The following is a 24,021-nucleotide window of genomic DNA, read 5'->3' as shown; positions in this document are numbered from 1 at the left end:
GCTAATAAGGCTGGGCGCAATGGCTCACGCCTGTAACCCCAGCTCTTTAGGAGGCCGAGGTGGGTCAATCACTCGAGGTCAGGAGTTTAAGACCAGTCTGGCCAACATGGTGAAACTTCATCTCTACTGAAAATACAAAAAAATTAGGGTTGGTGGTGCACGCCTGTAATCCTAGCCATTCAGGAGGCTGAGGCAGGGGAATCGCTTGAACCCTGGAGGTGGGGGTTGTGGTGAGCTGAGATCGCACCACTGCACTCCAGCCTGGGTGACTGAGACTTCATCTCAAAAAAAAAAAAAAGCTAACAAACATTTGAAAAGACGCTCAAGCCCGGAACTTCCTAGACGCTGTAGGTGCCAGATGTTGTCTCCTGGAGCTTAGGAAGCTGCACGCAAGTATTAAATTTCTGACAATGGGCAAGAACAAATTAAGAGGGCCAAAGTCCAGGAATGTATTTCACATAGCCAGCCAAAAAAACTTTAAGGCTAAAAACAAAGCAAAACCAGTTACCACTGATCTTAAGAAGATAAACATTATGAATGATGAAAAAGTTAACAGAGTAAATAAAGCTTTTGTAAATGTACAAAAGGAACTTGCACATTTCTCAAAAGGCCCTTCAGTTGAACCTGTGCAGAAAGAATTGATTCCTCAGCAGCGTCATGAAAGCAAACCAGTTAATGTTGATGAAGCTACAAAATTAGTGGCTCTGTTGTAATATAGTGGTGATGCATCAGATTCTCCACAAAGACCAATAAATTAAATGTTTTATACAAAAAAAAAAAAAGACGCTCAAAATCACTACTCAGAATAGAAATGCAAAAAAAAAAAAAAAAAAAAAAAAATCACAGGATTATCACCTCACACTGATTAGGATGTTTACCATTTAAAAAACCACACAGAAAGGCCGGGTGCGGTGGCTCATGCCTGTAATCCCAGCACTTTGGGAGGCCGAGGCAGGTGGATCACGAGGTCAGGAGTTCAAGACCAGCCTGGCCAAGACAGTGAAACTCCGTCTCTACTAAAAATACAAAAATTAGCCAGGCATGGTGGTGCACGTCTGTAATCCCTTGGGAGGCTGAGGCAGGAGAATCACTTGAACCCGGGAGGCGGAGGTTGCAGTGAGCCGAGATCACGCCACTGCACTCTAGACTGGGTGACAGAGCAAGACTCTGTCTCAAAAAAAAAAAAAAAAAAAAAACAGAGACAATCAACCTACCTTGACTTTAGACCAAGGAACAACAATGTGGCACCTTCAAGAATAAATAAATCAGCTTTGGCTTGCCTCTTTTGTAGTACCCATCCCCCTTTAATTCTAGCCTTTTAGTATTGTTATGAAATATGTCTTCTAGAGTAATGCATAAAATATATATGTGCAACTTATAATGCATTCATGTAACAACTACGAAAAACACAACTGTTAGTATTTTAGAAACTTCTGAGTATCCTACACCTCCCCCCAGCCCCCACAATGAATAAATGCTGACTTATGTAATAATTATTCCAGGTTTTTCTTTATGCAACTATCTATATATGTAAGTATACCTAAAATATCATGTTTCATGTAACCTGTTCTTGAGTTTTGTAGAGTCATATTGTGTATGAACCCTCACTTCTTTCATTCAGCATTGTTTTCTTTATGTATTCATAAAGATGTGTATGGCAATCTTTTTTTCTCTACTATATAGCTACTTTTCACTACTATAATGATGACATAGTCAAGTACTGATAAATACTTCAAATATTTTCAATTTGTGACTGTAATAAATTATTCTGCTATATTATTACACATTGGTCCTGGTGACCACATCTAAATTCCTCTAGTGTAGTGCCATCCAATACAAACACAATGTAATCTTAAATTTCCCATAACTACAAAAAATATACAAAGACGTACATTTTAAATATTTAATCTATTTTGACATGCAATAATTATCAAAATTTGAGATATTTTATATTTCTTTTTGTTACTAAGTCTTCAAAATTCAATATTTTACATTTAAAACACATTCTATTTTGACCAGCCACATTTCAAGGGCTCAATAACTACATGTGGTTAATGTCTACTATATTTAAACAATGCAACTCGAGAATATATCCCTGAGTGAAAATGGTGGATCATAGCATATGGTTGACCATTTTTTATTCCCACAGACAGATTGAGGTTCTTGCTGCAAATACTCCCAAACTCTATTTACCATCTGATGTCTTAACACTGCTAATGTAAGTTTTATGAACGATTTCATTGAAATATTTTTATCTCCTTGACTAATAATGTTGAACATCTTCTTGTGTTCTGTCATTTAGACTGCTTCTTTTGTAAAAAGTTTGTTCATGTCTTATAAGCAGTATACTGAATCTTTTCTTCTTCTTTTTTTTTTTTTTTTTGAGACAGTCTCACTCTGTCGCCCAGGCTGGAGTGCATAGGCACGATCTTATACGGATTTTGTTTTAACAGTTACACAGTTACAAGCATTTAGTAAATCTACTTTATGGATTTTTTTCTTCCTTTTAAGAGATAGTGGCTCACTATATTGCCCAGGCTGAAGTGCAGTGGCCATTCACAGGTGCAATCATTGCACACTACAGCACTGAACTTTTGGGCTCAAGGGATCCTCCTGCCTTAGCCTCTAGAATAGCTGGGACTACAGGTGCATACCACTATGCCTGACTTACAGACATTCTTTAATGCCTAGACCGTTAGTGGTTTGGGGACTTTTTATGCTTCTTAAAAAAACTGATATATGTATATTAGTCGTACATACTTCTGGGGTACATGTGCTATATTTGATACCTGTGTAATGATCACATCAGGGTAATGGGGATATCAATCACCTCAAATATTTTTCTTTATTCTCTTCTATTTTTTTCTTTTTTATTCAAGTGATCACAATCTTTCTTCAATCCGTTAATATGAATTTCCTTTACTAACTTTTCTAATGTACAATTAATTCATGATCTTGAAATGAACACAACTTGGTTATCTATTTTTTTAAAAACTGCTAAATTTGGTTTACTAAAATATTGTTTAGGCTTTTTAAAAATTATTATTGTTATTATTATTTTATTTTATTTTTTTGAGACAGAGTCTCACTCTGTTGCCTGGGCTGGAGTGAAGTGGCGTGCGTGATCTCGGTTCAATGCAACTGCCTCCCAGGTTCAAGCGATTCTCATGCCTCAGCCTCCCAAGTAGCTGGGGTTACAGGTGCCCACCACCATGCCCAGCTAATTTTGTATTTTTAGTAGAGAGAGGATTTCAGCACATTGGGCAGGCTGCTCTCGAACTCCTGACCTCAGGTTATCCACTTGGCTTGGCCTCACAAAGGGTTGGGATTACAGGCATGAGCCACCATGCCCAGCTATTTAGCCTTTTTATACCTAGGTAATGCCTGACTCTCATTCATATTCTCATGAATTCTAACTTCTTATGTATAGTTCAGGTACCAACGATAGGTTCTTCTCGTAAGTATTCTCCGCCACCACTACCATTTCCACAAATATTTGACTTATTATTATTAGCTCTATTCACTGGAAATATTTGTGCATTCCTGAAATCAATCATTCTAATTATAAAGAGATACGTTAATAAAATATCTATATTTGAAATTATTATAGAGTTTGTCATAGCACTATCTAGACTTTCTTTTCCACTCAATTTTGAAGTTATATACTTTTCTAGAAATCTGTCTTTATAAAAATGTTCAAATTTATTGCTCTAAAATTATATTTTTAAATTTCTGTATGATTAGTAACTATATCCCCTATTGCATTCCATGTAAAATATCTATTTTCTTTTTTGTTATCATAAGCTTAATTCTAGCCTTTTTGAAAAATTAAGTCCTGATATGATTAAGTCATAAATTAAGTCCTCTGTTATGTGTTAGATGTAATTAATTAAATTCTGCTATTTATTTCCTTCCATATTTTTTATGGGGGTTTATGTTGCTAATTCTTTTCCTAACTTCTTGAGATCAATGCTATAGCAGATTCTGTTATGTTGTTCAATCCTCATATTCCCCAGAAGAGAAGATTATGCATATTCACCACTGTCACCTGCCTTTTAAGAATAGATATTCCAGGCCGGGCGTGGTGGCTCAAGCCTGTAATCCCAGCACTTTGCGAGGCCGAGACGGGCGGATCACGAGGTCAGGAGATCAAGACCATCCTGGCTAACACAGTGAAACCCCGTCTCTACTAAAAAATAGAAACAACTAGCCGGATGAGGTGGCGGGCGCCTGTAGTCCCAGCTACTCGGGAGGCTGAGGCAGGAGAATGGCATAAACCCGGGAGGCGGAGCTTGCAGCGAGCTGAGATCTGGCCACTGCACTCCAGCCTGGGCGACGGAGTGAGACTCCCGTCTGAAAAAAATAAAAATAAAAAAAAATAAAATATATTCCAAAATTAGCCAGGTTTGGTGGTGCATGCCTGTAGTTCCAGCTACTCGGGAGGCTGAAGCACAAGAATTACTTGAGACCAGGAGGTGGAGGTTGCAGTGAGCTGAGATTCATGCCCCTGCACTCCATCCTGGGTAACTCAGCAAAATTCTGTCACCACCCACCCTAAAAAAAAAAACATATATATATATACACACACACACACATATATATACATATATATAAACACGCACATTTGTGTATATAGTGTATGTGTATATATATATTCCCCATCCACATACAAAGAAATGATAAATGTCTGAGGTGACATATATAAATTACCCTAATTTGATCATTACACATTGTATGCATGTATCAAAATATTGCATGTATCCCATAAATATATACTATTATGTATCACTAAAAAATAAATTTCAAATGGAAGGAAAAAATATATGTTCCCCAGCCTATAGGCTTGGCCATATAGTCAATGGAATATAAAAAATGCACAGAAAGCACATATAAGCAGCAACGTCAAATATAACTAAGATTTGGCTATGCCTCTTGTTCTTCCCCTCTGCCACATGAATAAGCATGTATTGTATAGGAACTGCTGTTCTGGAATTAATCCCCAAATGAGAAGACAATTGGAGAAGAACCAAACATACAGAGCTACAATAGCTGACCCACAGCCAATGTCAGGTAACATGAATGAGAAGCTTTTGCTCTGTCTTTGAGAATTGAGGGAGTTTTTTGTTTATTTGTTTTTTTTTTTTTTTTGAGATGGAGTCTTGCTTTGTCTCCCAAGTTGAAGTGCAGTGGCACAATCTCTGCTCACTGCAACCTGTTGGGGGAGTTTTTTTTTTAATAAAGCCAAGATAATATTGGTAATTGGCCTATTAATTTCAAGTGTTTTTCCCAATATTTGCATTTAAGCCTATTGTCTTAGCTGCACCTTTTAACTTCAGTTATCATTCAGTTCAAATTTTCTGATTTCCACTAATTTCTTCTTTGAATGCTGAGTTATTTAAAAATATACCGTTTTCAGGAATATGGGAATTTATTTCGTTCAGTTTTATTATTATTAATCACTAGCTTGACCAGGTGCAGTGTGGCATGCCTGTAATACCAACACTTTGGGAGGCCAAGGCCATAGAATCTCTTGAGGCCAGGAGTTCAAGACCAGCCAGGCAACATAGTGAGACCTCATCTCTACAAAAGTATTTAAAAATTAACAAATAAAATCACCAGTTTAATTCCACTAATAATGTGCTTTGTATAACATAAATGCCTTGGAATTCACTTTATAAACCAGCGGACGTCTAAGTACCATGTATATACTAAAAAAGAACATATGCTCTGAAGTTCTTTTTTTTTTGAGACGGAGTCTCGCTGTGTCGCCCAGGCTGGAGTGCAGTGGCGAGATCTCAGCTCACTGCAAGCTCCTCCTCCCGGGTTCATGCCAATCTCCCGCCTCAGCTGGGACTACAGGCGCCCACCACCACGCCCGTCTAATTTTTCGTATTTTTAGTAGAGATGGGGTTTCACCGTGTTAGCCAGAATGGTCTCGATCTCCTGACCTCGTGATCCGCCCACCTCAGCCTCCCAAAGTGCTGGGATTACAGGCTTGAGCCACCGCGCCTGGCCTGCTCTGCAGTTCTTAGGCAAAACGTTGTTTCTGAAATTACTTTTTATTGTCTGATTATGCCTTGTTTATATAGAGAGTAAATCACTCATTACAACAGTGGATTTGTTTTACCAATTTTTGTTTCATATATTTGAAGCTTTGATATTAAATACATTGAATTTGAGGTTATCTCCTCTGATAAACTTCACTTTTTATCATTATATGACACTTGCACACTGGTAATGCTTTTTATCTCTAAGCCAACTTTGTAAGTCTATTCCATCTGCTATTAATATGCATGTATGTTTTGGTTTTGGGGTTTTTTTTTTTTTTTTTTTTGAGATGGAGTCTAGCTCTGTCTCCCAGACTGGAGTGCAATGGTGCAATCTCAGCTCACTGCAACCTCCACCTCCCGGGCTCAAGCAATTCTCCTACCTCAGCCTCCCAAGTAGCTAGGATTACAGGCGTGCATCACCACACCCAGCTAATTTTTGTATTTTTAGGAGAGATGGGGTTTCGCCATGTTGGCCAGGCTGCTCTCGAACTCCTGACCTCAGGTGATCCTCCCACCTCAGCCTCCCAGAGTGCCGGGATTACAGGTCTGAGGCTATGTGTATTAAGTTTTCTTTTGGTTCTTTTTTTTAAATTTGGTATGTAGTTGGATTTTTAAAATAATTTTTTTTTTTTTTGAGATGGAGTCTCGCTCTGTTGCCCAGGCTGGAGTGTAGTGGCCAGATCTCAGCTCACTGCAAGCTCCGCCTCCCGGGTTTACACTATTCTCCTGCCTCAGCCTCCCGAGTAGCTGGGATTACAGGCACCCGCCACCTCGCCCGGCTAGTTTTTTGTATTTTTTTTTTTTTAGTAGAGACAGGGTTTCACCGTGTTAGCCAGGATGGTCTCGATCTCCTGACCTCGTGATCCGCCCATCTCGGCCTCCCAAAGTGCTGGGATTACAGGCTTGAGCCACTGCAGTTGGTCAGTTGTCTCTGCTTTTTTGCGTCCACCTATTTGTCTTCCTTTCCAGTGGTCTGCTTGAGTGGTATAAATCTGTACAGTATTGAAGGCTTTGTTAACATAGGATATAGAGATCAGATGTCCATCCCAAAAATGCGCTGGTAGGCCTTTACATCTTATTATTGGTATCATTGGCTAGCATCTGGGCTCATGAGCTTTGGTATTTCCTGGACCACTATCTCATGATACCTTCCCCTAACTAGAAATGTTTAATTTGTATTTACAGAATAAGAGAGAGAGAAACCCATTACAAGTTGCTCAGTATTCTGTCCTCTGCCCAAGTTGCTTGTGTAGAAACTTAAATATACTAATGTGTTTATCTCCAACATTTTAGGAAGAACCTTCAAATTTGAAACTTCTGAATCACATCTGCCAGTCACTTAATCTAATCTTTAGGCTCATTGCTTTTACAGTAGTGAAATATACCAGTTTTGTCCAGTACTACTTATATATTACCAGGTGAACTTACACTCCTGACTGGTGGCCTAAACATCAGTTCCCAGAATTTTTCTTGGATGTACTTAGCTTTGTGGTATTTGAGAGAACATTTCCAGTAGTTAGGTGATTGAGACCATCAGCAAGCACATTGTTGAGAGGTTACACTGTCAACAAGAAAGCCCACCTTTAGTGGCTTTCTTCTGCCTTGACCCGGACAGCATTCTGGAATTATTGGCATCCTTGAGCCTTGGAAGACTGGATGGCTCTCATTCACTTTGACTTTGCTGATTACTTCACTGTCTTATGCAGCATCCCCCTTAGAAATGAGGCAAGTCCTTACCTGTATTTATTTCAGATAGTGAAAGGAACTTCAGTTGTGGCAGAGTATTTGGTATAAAGGTGGAAATGCTGTACACATTTATCAGGAGATGACTGGCAGGCAGAAACAATAGCTTCATACTGACTTATCAAGAAGAGAGTCATGTAAACTTCCTGTCTCCTTACCATCACTTGAGCTGAACTTTTCTCCTTATTAGAGAAATACACCAAGTTGAGAACCTGTCTGGCTAAGCTTTTTCTTGACCAGCAGTCAACTATGTGCAAATTCCATTGGGAGTGCAGTTCTGGACCAAAACCTCACTTCTGTGAATCTCAGGCAGGGATCATTTTTACCCTCTCCACCTCATGGGGTTATAAAGAATTTGAAGACTGTAAAAAACTGGGCATATATGAAGAAAGAACAAAGACCAGATGGTTATGTGGGACCAGAAACAATGTTACAAATGGAGGGAAGACCAGGAATTTAAAGAATATGGAAGCTTAGGCAGCCTTTACATAGAAACTGTGCCATCAAAGTATAGTCTGTGGAGTTCTTGCAGGTGCCACAGTTCCATTATTAGTCCTCTTAGGTTGTATATTTCTTTTTTAAATTTATTATTATTATTATTATTTTGAGATGGAGTTTCCCTCTTGTTGCCCAGGCTGGAGTTCAATGGTGTGATCTCGGCTCACTACAACCTCCTCCTCCCGGGTTCAAGCTATTCTTCTGCCTCAGCCCCCTGAGTAGCTGGGATTACAGACATGCGCCACCATGCCTGGCTAATTTTGTATTTTTAGTAGAGACGGGGTTTCTTCATGGTTTTCAGGCTGGTCTCAAACTCCCAACCTCAGGTGATCTGCCCGCCTCGGCCTCCCAACGTGCTGGGATTACAGGCATGAGCCACTGTGCCTGGGTTATGTTGTATATTTCAAAATGCAAAATTCTTTTACACTCTTCCTAAACCTTACTCTGAAAGACTTCTCAGATCGCTTTCCTTTCATGGACAATGTGAGCTCTCAAGTTAACTGTAGTCACTCTCTCTTTAGAAATGGTTTTGAACTAAAGTTCTTTCTGCTGGAGAGTCAAGTGAATCAAGAGACCTGATTTCAGAGGCCAGGCACAGTGGCTCATGCCTGTAATCCCAGCACTTTGGGAGAACGAGGCAGGCGGATCACAAGGTCAAGAGATTGAGACCATCCTGGCCAACATGGTGAAACCCCATCTCTACTAAAAATATAAAAATTAGCTGGGTGTGGTGGTTTCTCAACCTCAGTACTATTAACATTTCGAAGTAGCTGATTCTTTGTTGTAGAAGTTGTCTTATACATCATAGGATGGTTAGCATTATCTCTAGTCTCTACCCACAAGATGCCAGTAGCATCCCCCCACCCCAATCCCATGACGATAAAAAATGTATGGTGGAGGTGTGGACAAAATCAAAACCCAGTTGAGAACCACAGAAGTCAGCCATTATTTGTATTCTTGTTCTCTTGTGTGTAATGTGTTGTTTTCCTCTCCGGCTTTTAAGACTTTTACTTTACCATTGATTTTTAGCAGTTTTACTGTGATGTGTCTTGGTTTGGTTTTCTTTGAATATATCCAATTTGAGGTTAGCTGAAACTTTTGAATTAGTAATTTGATGTTTTTCATAAAATTTGGGGACATTTCAGTCATTAATTCTTCAAATATTTTTTCTGTTCCTTATTCATTTTTTATTTTGGGAATTCACTTACAGGTATGTTATACTATTTGATAATGTTTCACAGGTCCTTGAGGTTCTTTCTGTTTTTGTGTTTTCTTTTTTTGAGATACTACCCAGACTTCTTGTGAAATCCTGGGCTCAAGTGATCTTCCGACGTCAGCCTCCCGAGTAGCTGGGATTTCAGGCGTGAGCCACCATGCCTGGTTCTTTCTGTTTTCTGAAATATTTATGTTCTATAGATTGGACTGTGTTTATCAGTCTGTCTTAAACTTCACTAATTTTTGTCTACCATTTTCATTCTATTTTTAGACCCATCTAAGTATATATTTTTCAGTTCTGGAATTTCCATTTTTTATAGTTTGCATTTTTTTGGCTGCCGATTTCGTATCTGTTCACTTATTAAGATCATGTTTTTCTTCTGTTTCTTCAAATATATTTATAATAGTTGCTTTGAAGTCCTTGTCTTAAAATCTGACATTTGACATTTAAGATCTTGTGATAACATTTGAGTGATCTACTGACTGCTTTTTTACCTTGACTATGTGTTACATTTTCCTATTTATTTTCACTGCTAGTATTTTTTAAAGTTTTATACTGTGCATTATACATATGCTGTAGAGATTATAGATGTCATCTTCCTCTGAAGGCTGTTGAGTTTTTTTGCTTTATTGGGTGTTGTAGGCTACACTTGGAATTGCGTAGGCTTATTTTACTCTTTGTTAGGTTAGATCTGTGGAAAGCCTCTTTAACTTGACAGAACTTAACCTCCACATTCTGTGTCTCCTCTAGATCTTATCAGGTTTTATATTAGGCTTTGCTAGTGAGTCTAGAGCAGGTCTTATTCTCTACTTGAGTGTGGACCTTATTCTGTAGCATGGCTTCATTTCAAAGCTATATCACAGATGAATGCCCAGAGTGTTAACGAGTGGCTTACGAAGGGTATCCATTCTTAACTGAGCTTGTATGCTCACCGTCCCCCAGCACTACTGGACCTTTAGTATATCTGTTCAGCTTAACCACATAGCAATCACTTTGGGATATGTCTTAGGTAGTCTTATCCTGAACACATGTGCTCTGCCTCTAGCCAAGGACGCACAGCAGCCTGACCCTCACATGGACTTATTGCCCGACTCTTCCCTGCATAGATTGTCTCCAGTGCTCTATTCCACACGTTCCACTGCTTAAACTATACTGAACTCTAAAGCACTACCTTCTCAGCTCAGCAGGACAGTTATACTTTGCTTGGGCTGAAGCTTGCTTTGCCATGGTTAGGAAATTGTACCCAGAAAGAGAGCTGGGGTGATTGTGGAGCCCATCTTGTGAGCTCTTCTCTCAGAGATCACAGTCTTACACTGCTTTTGTTCAATCCCTAAAAATAGTTGTTTTATATTCATACCAGTTTTATGGTTATTTACATTAGGAGGCACAGGCTGGTATTGGCTACTCCATCATAGCCAGAAGCAGAAGACCATACACATTACATCATAAAATTAAAAAGTCTGACAATATTAAGTCTTGGTAAAGAAGTGGTGCAACATGAATTCACACATCACCGTTGGTATTACATTAAGTTGTTACAACCAACTTTAGTATTACTTATTAAAGTTGATTGTTTATGTATCCTAAGAAGCATCAGTTCCATTTCCACATGTACATATGTATGCATGCATATTTCTAATATGCATCAATTCCATTTCTAGTTATGTCTATATGTATACATATAGAGAAACTTTTGAATGTGTGGACTGAGACACATACATATTAAATCTAATAGCTTCATTATGTCTAAAATGGTATTATATGTATTTTGTATACATTGGTATGGTATTTAACAGTGAAATAATTGGTATGGAAATGAAGATGATTTTAAAAACAATGCCAATATAGATCAAATAAGAGAATGGTAAAATGGTGATAGTTGTTGAAACTATGTAATGTGTATATAGTACTTGGTTATACTATTCTTTTTTTTTTTTTTTTTTTTTTTTGAGACGGAGTCTCGCTCTGTCGCCCAGGCTGGAGTGCAGTGGCCGGATCTCAGCTCACTGCAAGCTCCGCCTCCTGGGTTCACGCCATTCTCCTGCCTCAGCCTCTCGAGTAGCTGGGACCACAGGCGCCCGCCACCTCACCTGGCTAGTTTTTTGTATTTTTTAGTAGAGACGGGGTTTCACCATCTTAGCCAGGATAGTCTCGATCTCCTGACCTCGTGATCCGCCCGTCTCGGCCTCCCAAAGTGCTGGGATTACAGGCTTGAGCCACCACGCCCGGCCTTCTATTTTTTTATATGTTAGAAAAATTCAAAAGTAAAGAAGTTTTAAAAGTTTGGTGGATGGTAGCCATATAATATATGCAGAAAATATGATTTTATTAATATACAGTTCCAAAACAGGGGAAATGAAATATATTGCATAGGGAAACTTTCAAAGGTAATAAATGAAAGAACAGTTAGGAAATTGGTCTCTGCTAAGGTCAATATAGTGGTTTTTCTGAAGAGAAGGAGGGGAATGGGATTGGGCAAGGGCAAACAAGGGACTTCTAGGATATTGGCAGTGTCCTATTAACATAGATGATAGTAGCATGTAGTATTCATTGTATTAATTTTTATACCGTACACATAGGTTTTATACAAGATATTTCAAAGTAAAACAGTTATTTAAAAATAGCTAGATGAAAGAATTTTGAGAGTTTTAGGTTGGCATAATCAAGGGAAGCATCCTAGAGAAGCCTAGAACTTAAAACTAGGTCCTAAATAAAGAATAGTCTGTATTATAAAACATCTGATCTAGGACCCACTGTTATGCTTAGTATTCCTGACCAAAAATAAAGGACACAGAGGATAACTTCCATTGGAACACATTCACCTTGACTACAGTGTCTATCCCATTTGTTCACTCATTCATTCATCTATCCATTTATTCATTTAACAGATATTTGAGTAGCTGTTAGGTGCTAAGCATAGTGATAGGCAATTTGTGAACAGTGTTGAAGAGTAATGGAGTTTCCAGTCCCCAGATTCTTTATGATTCTCCTCTTTGTTGAGCTGGGACGAGAGACGTCTTTTGTATATTTGGTTTGAGGTGTGAACTAGTTAGCCCCAAACAACTGGCTGGCTTCTTTCTTGCCCTTTTTCTAAGACTGCCTGGTTTCTTCGCTCAGATTTCTGTGGCAGAGTCTTTCCCTTTTTCTCACTGCTAAGACAGCAGTTGCAAAATTTGCTCTTTTATACATTCTTTCAAAAATTCCTGCCCTTGATGCATGCAAGAGTTTTGCCTTATTAGACAATGTTTGGATATATGTACAAAATCAAAACAGAATAAGTAGTCTAGCTAGAGAAGGTAGCTGGTGGGCTTGATTTATGAAGGGGAACAGTAAAAAAGAGAAGTTGAGGACAGAAAGTAGTGTGGGGTGCTCTAAGTGGGTAGATTGCCTCTTAAATGTTGAAATCTGTCTATGGTTATTGCTAGAACAGTGGCTGAAGAAAATCTTGTGTTTCAAATAAAGTGGATTGAAGGGTACTTTTTGTGACTCAGAATTCAAAATTAAAAACTTATAAAGTTATGGCCGGGCGCGGTGGCTCAAACCTGTAATCCCAGCACTTTGGGAGGCCAAGATGGGTGGATCACGAGGTCAGGAGATAGAGACCATCCTGGCTAACACGGTGAAACCCCATCTCTACTAAAAAAATACAAAAAAAAAAACTAGCCGGGCAATGTGGCGGGCGCCTGTAGTCCCAGTTACTCGGGAGGCTGAGGCAGGAGAATGGCGTAAACCCAGGAGGCGGAGCTTGCAGTGAGCCGAGATCACGCCACTGCACTCCAGCCTGGGCAACACAGCGAGACTCTGTCTCAAAAACAAACAAACAAAAAAAAAACTTATGAAGTCAATAAATGGAAAACAAATGAGTTTCTGAAGTGTCTTCATCAAATATAGAATTATGGCCAGTAGTAAAAAAAGAAAAAAGAGTTATGGCCAGTAATTATAATATAATCTATAAAGTTTCTAGTCACTTCTTCATTGATAGAATGCAGTAATATATAAGCACAAATGTATTTATTAATAGCCTGTTGATATAATTTATGAAAAAAAAATACAGAGTTTACAACTTTTTTTCGAAATTGGCTCCTGAGTAACAAAAGATTTCTTGACATTGATTGTCTAATGAGAGCTAAGTAGGTCAATTATCTAACAGAGTTCAATATTATTTGGGAATAGGTTTTAGAGCCCTTTTAAGTTGAAAATTGAGAATGATCAAAATATTCCTAATTCTGTTAAATCACCAGTAAAATACATATCACTTTATGCATAGCCTTACACTTTAATATGCATCTAAGGCTGGGCAGTTGCACATGCCTGTAATCCCAGCACTTTGGGAGGCTGAGGCGGGTAGATCACCTAAGGGCAGGAGTTTGAGACCAGCCTGGCCAACATGGTGAAATCTCTCTCTACTAAAAATATAAAACAATTAGCTGGGCATGGTGGTGGGCGCCTATGGGAGCTACTTGGGAGGCTGAGGCAGGAGAATCTCTTGAACCTGGGAGGTGGAAGCTGAAGTGAGCCAAGATTGCACCATTGAACTCCAGTCCATCCTGGGCAACAAGAGCAAAACTCTGTCTCAAAAAAAAAAAAAAAAAAAAAAAAAAAAGCCTCTAAATATATATGTAGTAATGTAGCAGGATCATATTTATAAAGTAAAATATTGAAGTGCTTGAATTTTGAAGTACTTGAGCATATTTATAAGATTCTAATTTGGTGGGTCTTCCTGTCCATAGTCATCTTTCTCTTTAGAAACTTTTTTTTTTAAATTTTATTATTTTATTTTATTTTATTTTATTTATTTTATTTTATTTTATTTTATTTTATTTTATTTTATTTATTTTTGAGATGGAGTCTCATTCTGTCGCCCAGGCTGGAGCACAGTGGCAGGGTCTCGGCTCATTGCAACCTCCACCTTCTGGGTTCAAGCAATTCTCCTGCCGCAGCCTCCTGAGTAGCTGGGATTATAGGTCGTCACAACAATGCCTGGCAAATTTTAGAATTTTCAGTAGAGATGAGGTTTCACCATGTTGGCCTGGCTGGTCTCGAACTCATGACCTCAAGTAATCCACCTGTCATGGCCTCCCAACGTGGTGGAATTATAGGCGTAAGCCACTGCCCCGGCCTGAGGCTGATATTTAAAATAATTATTTCTACTTTTAGTTGTTATTTCCCTATGGTTTTCAGCATTTTTTGAACATAAAAGGATATGGTAAAACTGTACTTGTTTGGGCACTTTTCAGTGGTCAGGACATTTTCGAAATGTATTCATCCTTTCGTTAGGTTTTTCTTTCTGTGCATTAACAGTTCGGTTTGATTACATCAATGCATACATTCATTGAGTAGAATAGCAAGTGGCATTGCTAGCACATTTAAAAAGTGTATTATTATTCCTAAACAAGTATAATTGAATTTCTATAAGTTAAATGTTAGCACTACAGTACTCTGAAGATTGTTTGGGTAGGTGAGGAGGGACCAGATTGCAAAGTATCTTGAAAGTTACATAGGAATTTAGAATAAAGAGCAATTGTAGTTTTTATAAAGAAAGTGGAATGATCAAAATAGTGGTTTAATAGGTTTATATATGTGAGGCATTAACCTAGATCAGAATAGAGGAGGACAGAAGTTGAGTTAAAAACCCACTTATAATAATCCAAGGGTGAAATGAAGTGCTAAACAAAAGGAATATCGTTTATTTTCTCAACATTCATTAACAACTTACGTGAGAATGAAAAAGTGCCAAAATTGGAAGAGATTTTAAAGGAACAGTTCATAATACCTTGTGAAAGAAGTAGGAACATTAACAAGGAAAACCTAGGAGAGAATGATCTTGAGATCAGATTTGGAAATGTTGAGTTGATGTCATGGTGTCTATTCATGTAAAATGTCTTTTACCCTCTCTCTAAATCCTAGAGATGATAAGAAGGCCAGAAATGTAGATTTTGGAGTATTTAGTAAAGAAGGGAGACTTAAAGCAGGAAAAGTGATTGAACGTTTTAAGTTATTAAACAAAAGGAGAGGGAACAATTGAGACAGGAAGTCCACTAGTGGTAATTTGGAGGAAAAAAAAAATAGGTGTGGGCCGGGCGCGTTGGCTCACGCCTGTAAACCCAGCACTTTGGGAGGCCGAGGCAGGCAGATCATGAGGTCAGGAGTTCAAGACCATCCTGGCCAACATGGTGAAACCCTGTCTCTACTAAAAATACAAAAATTAGCCAGGCACGGTAGCGCACACCTGTAGTCCCAGCTATTCAGGAGGCTGAGGCAGGAGAATCACTTGAACCCAAGAGGCGGAGGTTGCAATGAGCCGAGATCGTGCCACTGCACTCCAGGCTGGGCGACAGAGCAAGACTCCATCTCAAAACAAAACAAAACTACAAAAAAATAGTTGTGGTTATTATATATAGTTTCATTGAAGAAGCCAAGAAAACAAATGGTGTCTGAGATTATGACCTATAAAGGGACACATTCTATCTCAACTATAGCTTTAATTTTTTTTTTTTTTTTTTTCCCAAACAGGGTCTCACCCTGTTGTGCCCAGGCTGGAATGCAGTGGTGAGATCATAGCTTACTGCAGCCTCAAACTCTTGGGCTCAAGGGAGCCTTCTGTCTCAGCCTCCCCAGTAATTGGAACTACAGGCATGTGTTTTACCACACCTGACTAATTTTTTACTTTTTTTGTGGAGACAATGTCATGCTAGTCTTGAACTCCTGGCCTCAAGTAATCCTTCCACATCAGCCTCCTGAATAGCTGGAATTATAGATGTGAGCCACTGCACTCAACCAGCTTTCATCTTTTTTCCCCCACTGACTTCTTATTTTAAGGCAGGGAAAATTGCTTGAACCCGGAAGGTGGAAGTTGCAGTGAGCCAAGATCACACCACTGCACTCCAGCCTGGGCAAGACAGCAAGACTCTGTCTTGGAAAAATAAATAAATAAATAAATAAATATAAAATAAAAAAATAAAAATCCCTTACTGCTGACCACCTTGGACTACCATCAGACTGTAATTCACATTGACATGAATAGGAAGTGAGAAAGTCAAAGCACCAAGCGTTCTTTCAAGCAATTTGGCTGAAGGGAAATCCTTGTTGCTTAAACTTCCTCTTTCTAGTCAGACCAATATGAGTTGCAGAGAAATGTATACTTTGAAAGACAATGTAATTTTCTCACTTAATGTTATGAATATTTTTCCGTATCAGTAATATGCATCTATATTTTATTCCCTCCAAGTCTTCATTTTGAAATATTTCAAACCTCTAGAAAAGTTACATACATAATATGAAGAATGCCAGTATATTGTTCACCTAGATTCGGCAAACATCTTACCATATTGCCTTTTTTTCTATGTATAATATATATAGGTGCATATACGTACATTTTTTTCCTGAACCATTTGAGAGTTACTTGTAGACATTATGTCAGCTTATCCTAAAATACATCAGCAAGTATATCCTAAAAACAAGTATACTCTCCTACATAACCACAATTATCAAAAACACAAGAAGTTTAACATTGATAGAATGCTATTATTGAATATGCAGTTTATATTTACATTTCTCCAATTATCTCAGCTGTCCTTTTTAATTTCTTTTATTTTTTTCTAAGTCAGTTCCAGCCAGGAATCACACACTACATTGAGAGTCATATAATTTTAATGTTCTTTCATTTAGAACAGTTGTGCTGCCTGTTTTTTTTTTTTTTTTTTTTTTTTGAGGTGGAGTCTCGCTCTCTCTCCCAGGCTAGAGTGCAGTGGCCTGATCTCGGCTTGCTACAACCTCCACCTCCTGGTTCAAGCAATTCTCCTGCCTCAGCCTCCCAAGTAGCTGGGACTACAGGTGTCCGCCACCACTCCCGGCTAATTTTTGTATTTTTAGTAGAGATGGGGTTTCACCATATTGGCCAGGCTGGTCTCGAACTCCTGACCTTGTGATCCGCCTGCCTCAGCCTCCCGAAGTGCTGGGATTACAGGTGTGAGCCACTGCGCCCGGCCTGCTTTTTTTTTTTTCTTTTTGGCTATTAATGACATTGATGTTTTTCAGGAGTTCAGGCCAGTTGTTTTGTCCTTCAGTTTGGATTTGCCCTATATGTTTATATGATTAGCTTCAGATTAAGTTTTTTTTTTTTTTTTTGAGATGGAGTCTCGCTCTGTCACCCAGGCTGGAGTGCAGTGGCATGATCTTGGCTCACTGCAGCCTCTGCCTCCTGAGTTCAAGTGATTCTCCTGCCTCAACCTTCCGAGTAGCTGGAGTTACAGGCATGTACCACCACATCTGGCTAATTTTCTGTATTTTCAGTAGAGACAGGGTTTCACCATGTTGGCCAGGCTGGTGTTGAACTCCAGACCTCAAGTGATCTGCCCACCTTGGCCTCCCAAAGTGCTGGGATTACAGGCGTGAGCCACCACACCCAGCCAGGTTAAGTATTTTTGACAAGAACATTATATAGGGAATGTGCCCTGTTCAGTATATGCTCTCCAGAGACATGTGATGTCAGTTACAAAATTTGATGTGGTTAGAATTGGTGATTTGGTCATTTGGTTATGATGATATCTACCAGATTTGCTCACTGTAAATGTACCTTTTCTTCTTTGTAATTAATAAATAATCCTTGGAGTGATATTTTAAAACTGTGTTCCCCAAGAGTCTTTATTCAATATTTTAGCTTCCACTAATGATTTTTGCTTGAATCAGCTATTACGCTTATTATAAGATGGTGATTTTTTTTTTTTTGAGGTGGACTCTCGCTCTATGCCCAGGCTGGAGTGCAGTGGCACAATCTCGGCTCACTGAAACCTCCAGCTCCCGGGTTCAAGCGATTCTCCTGCCTCAGCCTCCCGAGTAGCTGGGACTACAGGGCGTACCACCACGCCCAGCTAATTTTTGTATTTTCAATAGAGACGAGGTTTCACCACGTTAGCCAGGATGGTCTCGATCTCCTGACCTCGTGGTCAGCCTGCCTCGGCCTCCCAAAGTGCTGAGATTACAGGCGTGAGCCACTGTGCCCGGCCAAGATGGTGATTTTTAAATTTGTTATTCCCTGTACGTCTGTCAGTATTCTTCTATAAAGAAGAACTTTCCTCTCCACTTCATTTTTTATTTTTATATTTTAATTTTCTCCCTTTTTAGTGCTAATATGGACTCCAACATGGATTTCTGTCTGTTCTTGTCCTCATTCATTTTGATGTTCAGAATATCTCAAACCTAGTCAGGTTAGAGCTCCCTCAAGATGGCTCCTGCTTGTAACCAGCATGTCCTCATCTGTTCAGCACATTTATATTTTATGGCACAACAAAGTGGTTTTCTTCTTTCTTTTTTACTTTTGTTTTTTAATTGTGATAAAGCATACACAACAGAATGTATTATTTTACAGTTTTAAGTTTACAATTTTGGTTTGCCTTTTTTTTTTTTTTTTTTTTGAGATGGAGTTTTGTCACCCAGGCTGGAGTGCAGTGATGCGACTTTGGCTCATTGCAACCTCCACCTCCTGGGTTAAGCGCCGATTCTCCTGCCTCAGCCTCTTGAGTAACTGGGATTACAGGTGCCCGCCAGCACACCCAGCTCATTTTTGTATTTTTAGTTGAGACGGGGTTTCACTATGTTGGCCAGGCTGGTCTTGAACTGCTGATCTCAGCTGATCTGCCTGCCTTGAACATCTGAAGTGTTGGGATTACAGGCATGAACCATCACACCTGGCCTTTGTTTGCCATTTATTTATTTATTTATTATTTTTGAGACAGAGTCTCTGTCGCCCAGGCTGGAGTGCGGTGGCGCAATCTTGGTTCATTGCAACTTCCGCTTCCCGGGTTCAAGTGATTCTTCTGCCTCAGCCTCCTGAGTAGCTGGGACTACAGGCATGTGCCACCACGCCTGGCTAATTTCTGTATTTTTAGTAGAGATGGGGTTTCACCATATTGGCCAGGCTGGCCTCGAACTCCTGACCTCGTGATCCATCTGCCTTGGCCTCCCAAAGTGCTGGGATTACAGGCATGAGCCACGGTGCCTGACCAGTTTGTGTTTTAAAATGTGGTCTTCCCTGGTTTATCCCTGGCCTACTTCTCTCATTGCTTTGATAGCTTGTCCAGAAATAGAATAGAATCTATTATATCAATGGAATAGAATCTATTGATTCTATTCTTAAGTTTTGGGTTTTTATTTATTAATTGTATGCTAATGACTCCCTTTTGTCTTTTTGGGACTCTAGAACTATATTACCAGTAGCCTACTAAATTCTTCAGTTATTTGTCTTATGTTTCATAGGCATCTTTTTTATATTCTCTCATTTAAAAAAATGAAAGAAAACCTACTCCAAACCTATATTTTTTTATTTTGCTTGGATGCCTTAGGAATCCCTATCCATTTATCCTAACTTCTAACATGTAATTTGTCACTAGGTCCTATCAGTCCTTTCATATTCATTCCTACTGCCATGCGTCATCTCTCTATAGAAGTTTTATAGGAGGTTTTTGGCTTTAGTTCATTGTCTTTCTAGCTTAACTCTTGTCAGAGTAGTCTTTCCTCCTTATTTCTCATTTCATTTTTTTTTCCCTAGCAAATAAGATAATTTACTACAAGTCCAAGAAGCAGTTCTTGATTTTAGGCAAAGCTTTGTATAAGACACCAAAGAATGACTTTGCTTTTCTTTACCCCTATCTTTGGTGTACTTTCCTCTGTGTTAGCTTCATTTTCATTTATGCTTTCTCTAAGTGGGCGCAACAATGGCCATTGATAGTTTCAGGCTTACATTATTTTCAAAGTAAATGATTCCAAGGAAAATCCTTCATCCTTCTAACATCCTTCGTCATCATAAAATATAAATATGATTATCTCTCTGTTTTTCTTAATTCTATTCAGTGGTTCCTCACCCCCTTCAGGATAAAGTTCTTATTTGGCAAGCAAGAATTCATGAATTCTTGATTTGGCTTTTACATATTTTCATTGTCCTGCTGCTCTTGCTTTAAAATTTATATCTATACATACCAAGTTGCATGTGCTGTTTCCTCTGCCTGCAGTGGCTTTTCACATTGTTTACTTGCCAAACTCCTTATCTTTTAGCTAAATAAACCCCAGTTCAGATATTACTCTTCCAGGAAATTTTTATTTGATAAATTTTATGCTCAATCCCAGAAAAATTACTCTCCTATTCTACCTTTGTACCACATATGTATGTTTGTTTTTGACTTATACTAAATTGTAATCTGTTTACAATTTTTTTTTTTTTTTTTGAGATGGAGTTTTTGCTCTGTCACCCAGGTTGGAGTGTAATGGTGTGATCTCGGCTCACTGCAACCTCCGCCTACTGGGTTCAAGCAGTTCTTCTGCCTCAGCCTCCCTAGTAGCTGGGACTACAGGCACCCACCACCATGCCCAGCTAATTTTTATATTTTTAATAGAGATGAGGTTTCACTATGTTGGCCAGGCTGCTCTGGAACTCTTGACTTCAGGTAATCCACCTGCCTCAGCCTCGCAAAGTGCTAGGATTACAGGTGTGAGCCACTGTGCCCAGCCTACAAATTTTTTTAATATCCATTAGATCATTAAATCTCTTTGTCCCTTTTTGAACAAGGCAAGGTATAAATTTATTAAAAATAACAGTAACAAAAGAAACCCAAAATTAGGCTTTGGTTGTGCATCCAGTTGTGGTAGACTGGCTAATTCAGATCAACCCTATTGCTGAGAACAGCTGAAAAAGTAGGTTTAAAAAATCTGTGTGAAGGCACAGTAGAGGGCCAAGACAGTAAAACATCATGTGGTCAAAATCTGGAAAGAGAGTCAGAACCCAGCAGCCGTGGACCCCGTGGAGCCGCCAGCCCCGGGCCTGTTCCGAGACTTTGGGAAATCTGGCCCCAGCTCCGGTAACGGCGGCAGGTACCGCGGCCCCGCGCAGCCCCTGGTGGCATCGCAGGCAGCCCAGCAGAAGTTCCACCTCGTGCCAAGCGTCAACAACATGAGTGACAGGAGCTGCAGTGGATGGTACAGCCTCAATTCCTGGGGCCCAGCAGTTACCCTAGGCCTCTGAACTACCCCCACAACCCCAGCCAGGAGTCATCCGGGCCCCATGGCCGCCTCCAGGGGTATGTCCAAGGCCTTGTGAACAGATCAACCTGGAGGAAGAGGAGCACCGCGGAGTAAGGCGCGAGCGGAACAAGCTGGCTGCGGCCAAGTGCAGGAACCGGCGGAAGGAACTGACGGACTTCCTGCAGGTGGAGACTGACAAACTGGAAGATGAGAAATCCGCGCTGCCGAGAGAGATTGAGGAGCTGCAGAAGCAGAAGGAGCGCCTGGAGCTGGTGCTGGAAGCCCACTGACTCATCTGCAAAATCCCCGAAGGAGCCAAGGAGGGGGACACAGGCGGTACCAGCAGCCCGCCAGCCCCCTGCTACCCTGTACCTTGTATCTCCCTTTCCCCAGGACCTGTACTTGAACCTGAGGCACTGCACACCCCCACGCTTATGACCACACCCTCCCTAACTCCTTTCACCCCCAACCTGGTCTTCACCTATCCCAGCACTCCTGAGCCCTGTGCCTCAGCTCGTGGCAAAGGAGTAGCAGCAGCAGTGGAGACCCATCCTCTGACCCCCTTGGCTCTCCACCTGTTCTCGCTTTGTGAGGCACCCGAGCCTTACTCGCTGCAGGTGCCACCCTAAAGCAACGTCTCCTCCCCTTCCCGCACCAGTCCAGCTGACCTGGACAGTATCCCACACCCAACTCCAGCAGCTTCTTCTCCATCCCTCTAATGAGACTGACCATATTGTGCTTCACAGTAGAGCCAGCTTGGGGCCACCAAAGCTGCCCACTGTTTCTCAAGAGCTGGCCTCTCTAGGACAATTTGCACTAAATCAGAGACAAAGTATTTCCCATTTGTGCCGGAGGAATCCTGGCAGCCCAGAGACTTTGTAGATCCTTAGAGGTCCTCTGGAGCCCTAACCCCTTCCAGATCACTGCCACACTCTCCATTACCCTCTTCCTGTGATTCACCCAACCCTACCCCCTGACAGAAGGTGCCACTTTACCCACCTAGAGCACTGACTCTCCAGCCCCACTGCTAGCAGCAGCAGGTGATTCGACCAGGCCATTTTGCCGCCCCATCCTGAACCGCACAGCTGAGGAGGCTCCCATGGTTTCTGTGATGAGCTGATCTGCGGATCTCAGCTTTGAGAAACCTTCACCTCTAGGGAATCCAAGCCTCCATAGTGAGGGCAGCTGCTATTTATTTTCCTAAAGAGAGTATTTTTATACAAACCTACCAAAATGGAATAAAAGGCTTGAAGCTAAAAATAAAAAATAAAAAAAAAGTCTGGAAAGACAAGGAAACCTAGAGAAGTAAGGCTGGCATTTGGGTCTTCATTTCCCTCAGACGCATCTGCCAGTTCCATCCTAGGCCTCAAACTTTTAGTAATAATGTCTGGTCATCAAAAAATAATCAGGAATATCAGAAGACAATATGATATGATAGAAAAAAACAAAAGAAACAGCAGGAAAAAGAAACAGACCCCTAGTGATCCAGAAAATAGAGTTATCAAGCAGACTTTATTTTTAGTAAGTTAAAAAGTATAAGATAAGATGGAGAATTTCAGTATAGAGCCAGAAACTTTAAAAAATAATCAAGTGGAAATTTTAGAACTGCAAAATATGATAAGTGCAATGGGTAGGCTTAATAGTAGATCAGGACAGTGAAAAGATAATTATTAAACTAGAAGATGGATCAAAAGAAAAATCCAGAGTGAAGCCCTGAACTAAAAGATGGAAAATACAGAAAAGGGTGTAAGAGACATAGTCTAACACATATCTTTGAATCCTCCAAAGGGGGAGGAGGGAGAATAAAGCATAAGTAATATTTGAAGAGATTATGGGTAAGAACTTTCCAAAACTGATGAAATACACCAAAGGACAGATTCTAGTCCTAAAAATTTCAAAGAAGATAGATACAAAGAAAACCTCATCGAGACCATCCATATAAAACAACTGAAAACAAATAAAAGCTGGATAAAAAGGACAGATTACAAGCATTGATAGTAAGACTTACAGCTAACTTCTCAGTAGAAATAATGGAGGTGAGGGAACAAAGGGATGATGTAGTTACAGTACCTGTAAGGGAAAATAGTGTTCAAGAATAAAGGTAAACAAATAATTGAATTGTATGCTTAAATAGGTGAATATATGAGGTGTAAAATAAAGCTCTAAATAAACCTGTATAAAAATGAAGGTAAAATAGAGATATTATCAGAGACATGAAAACTATGAAAATTTATTTTCAGCAGATCTGCTTTAAAGAAAATACTAAAGGGAATTTTTCAGGCAGAGGAAAATGATTCCAGAAAGAAGCTTGGAGATGCAGGAAGAAATGAAGAGCAATGGGAAGGGTAAATATGTGTGTATATTTAGATAAATATTGGCAATAAACACAACAAAGCTGGTGTAACTCTATTTACTGTATCAGGCAAAGTAGGTTTTTAAGGCAAAACTTATTCCAGATATAAAGATGGATGTTTTATAATCATGACAAGTTTCATTGCCTCA

The 24,021-nt window shown here is 39.7% G+C and overlaps 2 protein-coding genes and 1 pseudogene across 2 annotated transcripts in view; all 3 read left to right on the top strand.

Annotated features, from left to right (window-relative positions):
- Nucleotides 1–24,021, top strand: part of LARP1B (La ribonucleoprotein 1B) — a 161,701-nt gene that overhangs the window by 79,137 nt on the left and 58,543 nt on the right. The window lies entirely within an intron of this gene.
- On the top strand, nucleotides 349–782 carry LOC111546258 (ribosomal biogenesis factor-like). Its single transcript, XM_023217586.3, has one exon. The coding sequence runs from the start codon at nucleotides 411–413 to the stop codon at nucleotides 711–713; it is 303 nt and encodes a 100-aa protein (XP_023073354.1). The 5' UTR covers nucleotides 349–410; the 3' UTR covers nucleotides 714–782.
- Nucleotides 10,371–22,111, top strand: LOC111546278 (annotated as a pseudogene).

Source organism: Piliocolobus tephrosceles, chromosome 3, assembly GCF_002776525.5.
Source record: "Piliocolobus tephrosceles isolate RC106 chromosome 3, ASM277652v3, whole genome shotgun sequence".
Classification (NCBI taxonomy): domain Eukaryota; kingdom Metazoa; phylum Chordata; class Mammalia; order Primates; family Cercopithecidae; genus Piliocolobus; species Piliocolobus tephrosceles.
The sequence above is the reverse complement of the archived record's forward strand: the minus strand, read 5'-3'. Positions and strand labels throughout refer to the sequence as shown.

Excerpts from the sequence above, each read along its gene's own strand:
- LOC111546258 (XM_023217586.3), top strand. The coding sequence starts at position 411 with ATGGGCAAGAACAAATTAAGAGGGCCAAAGTCCAGGAATGTATTTCAC.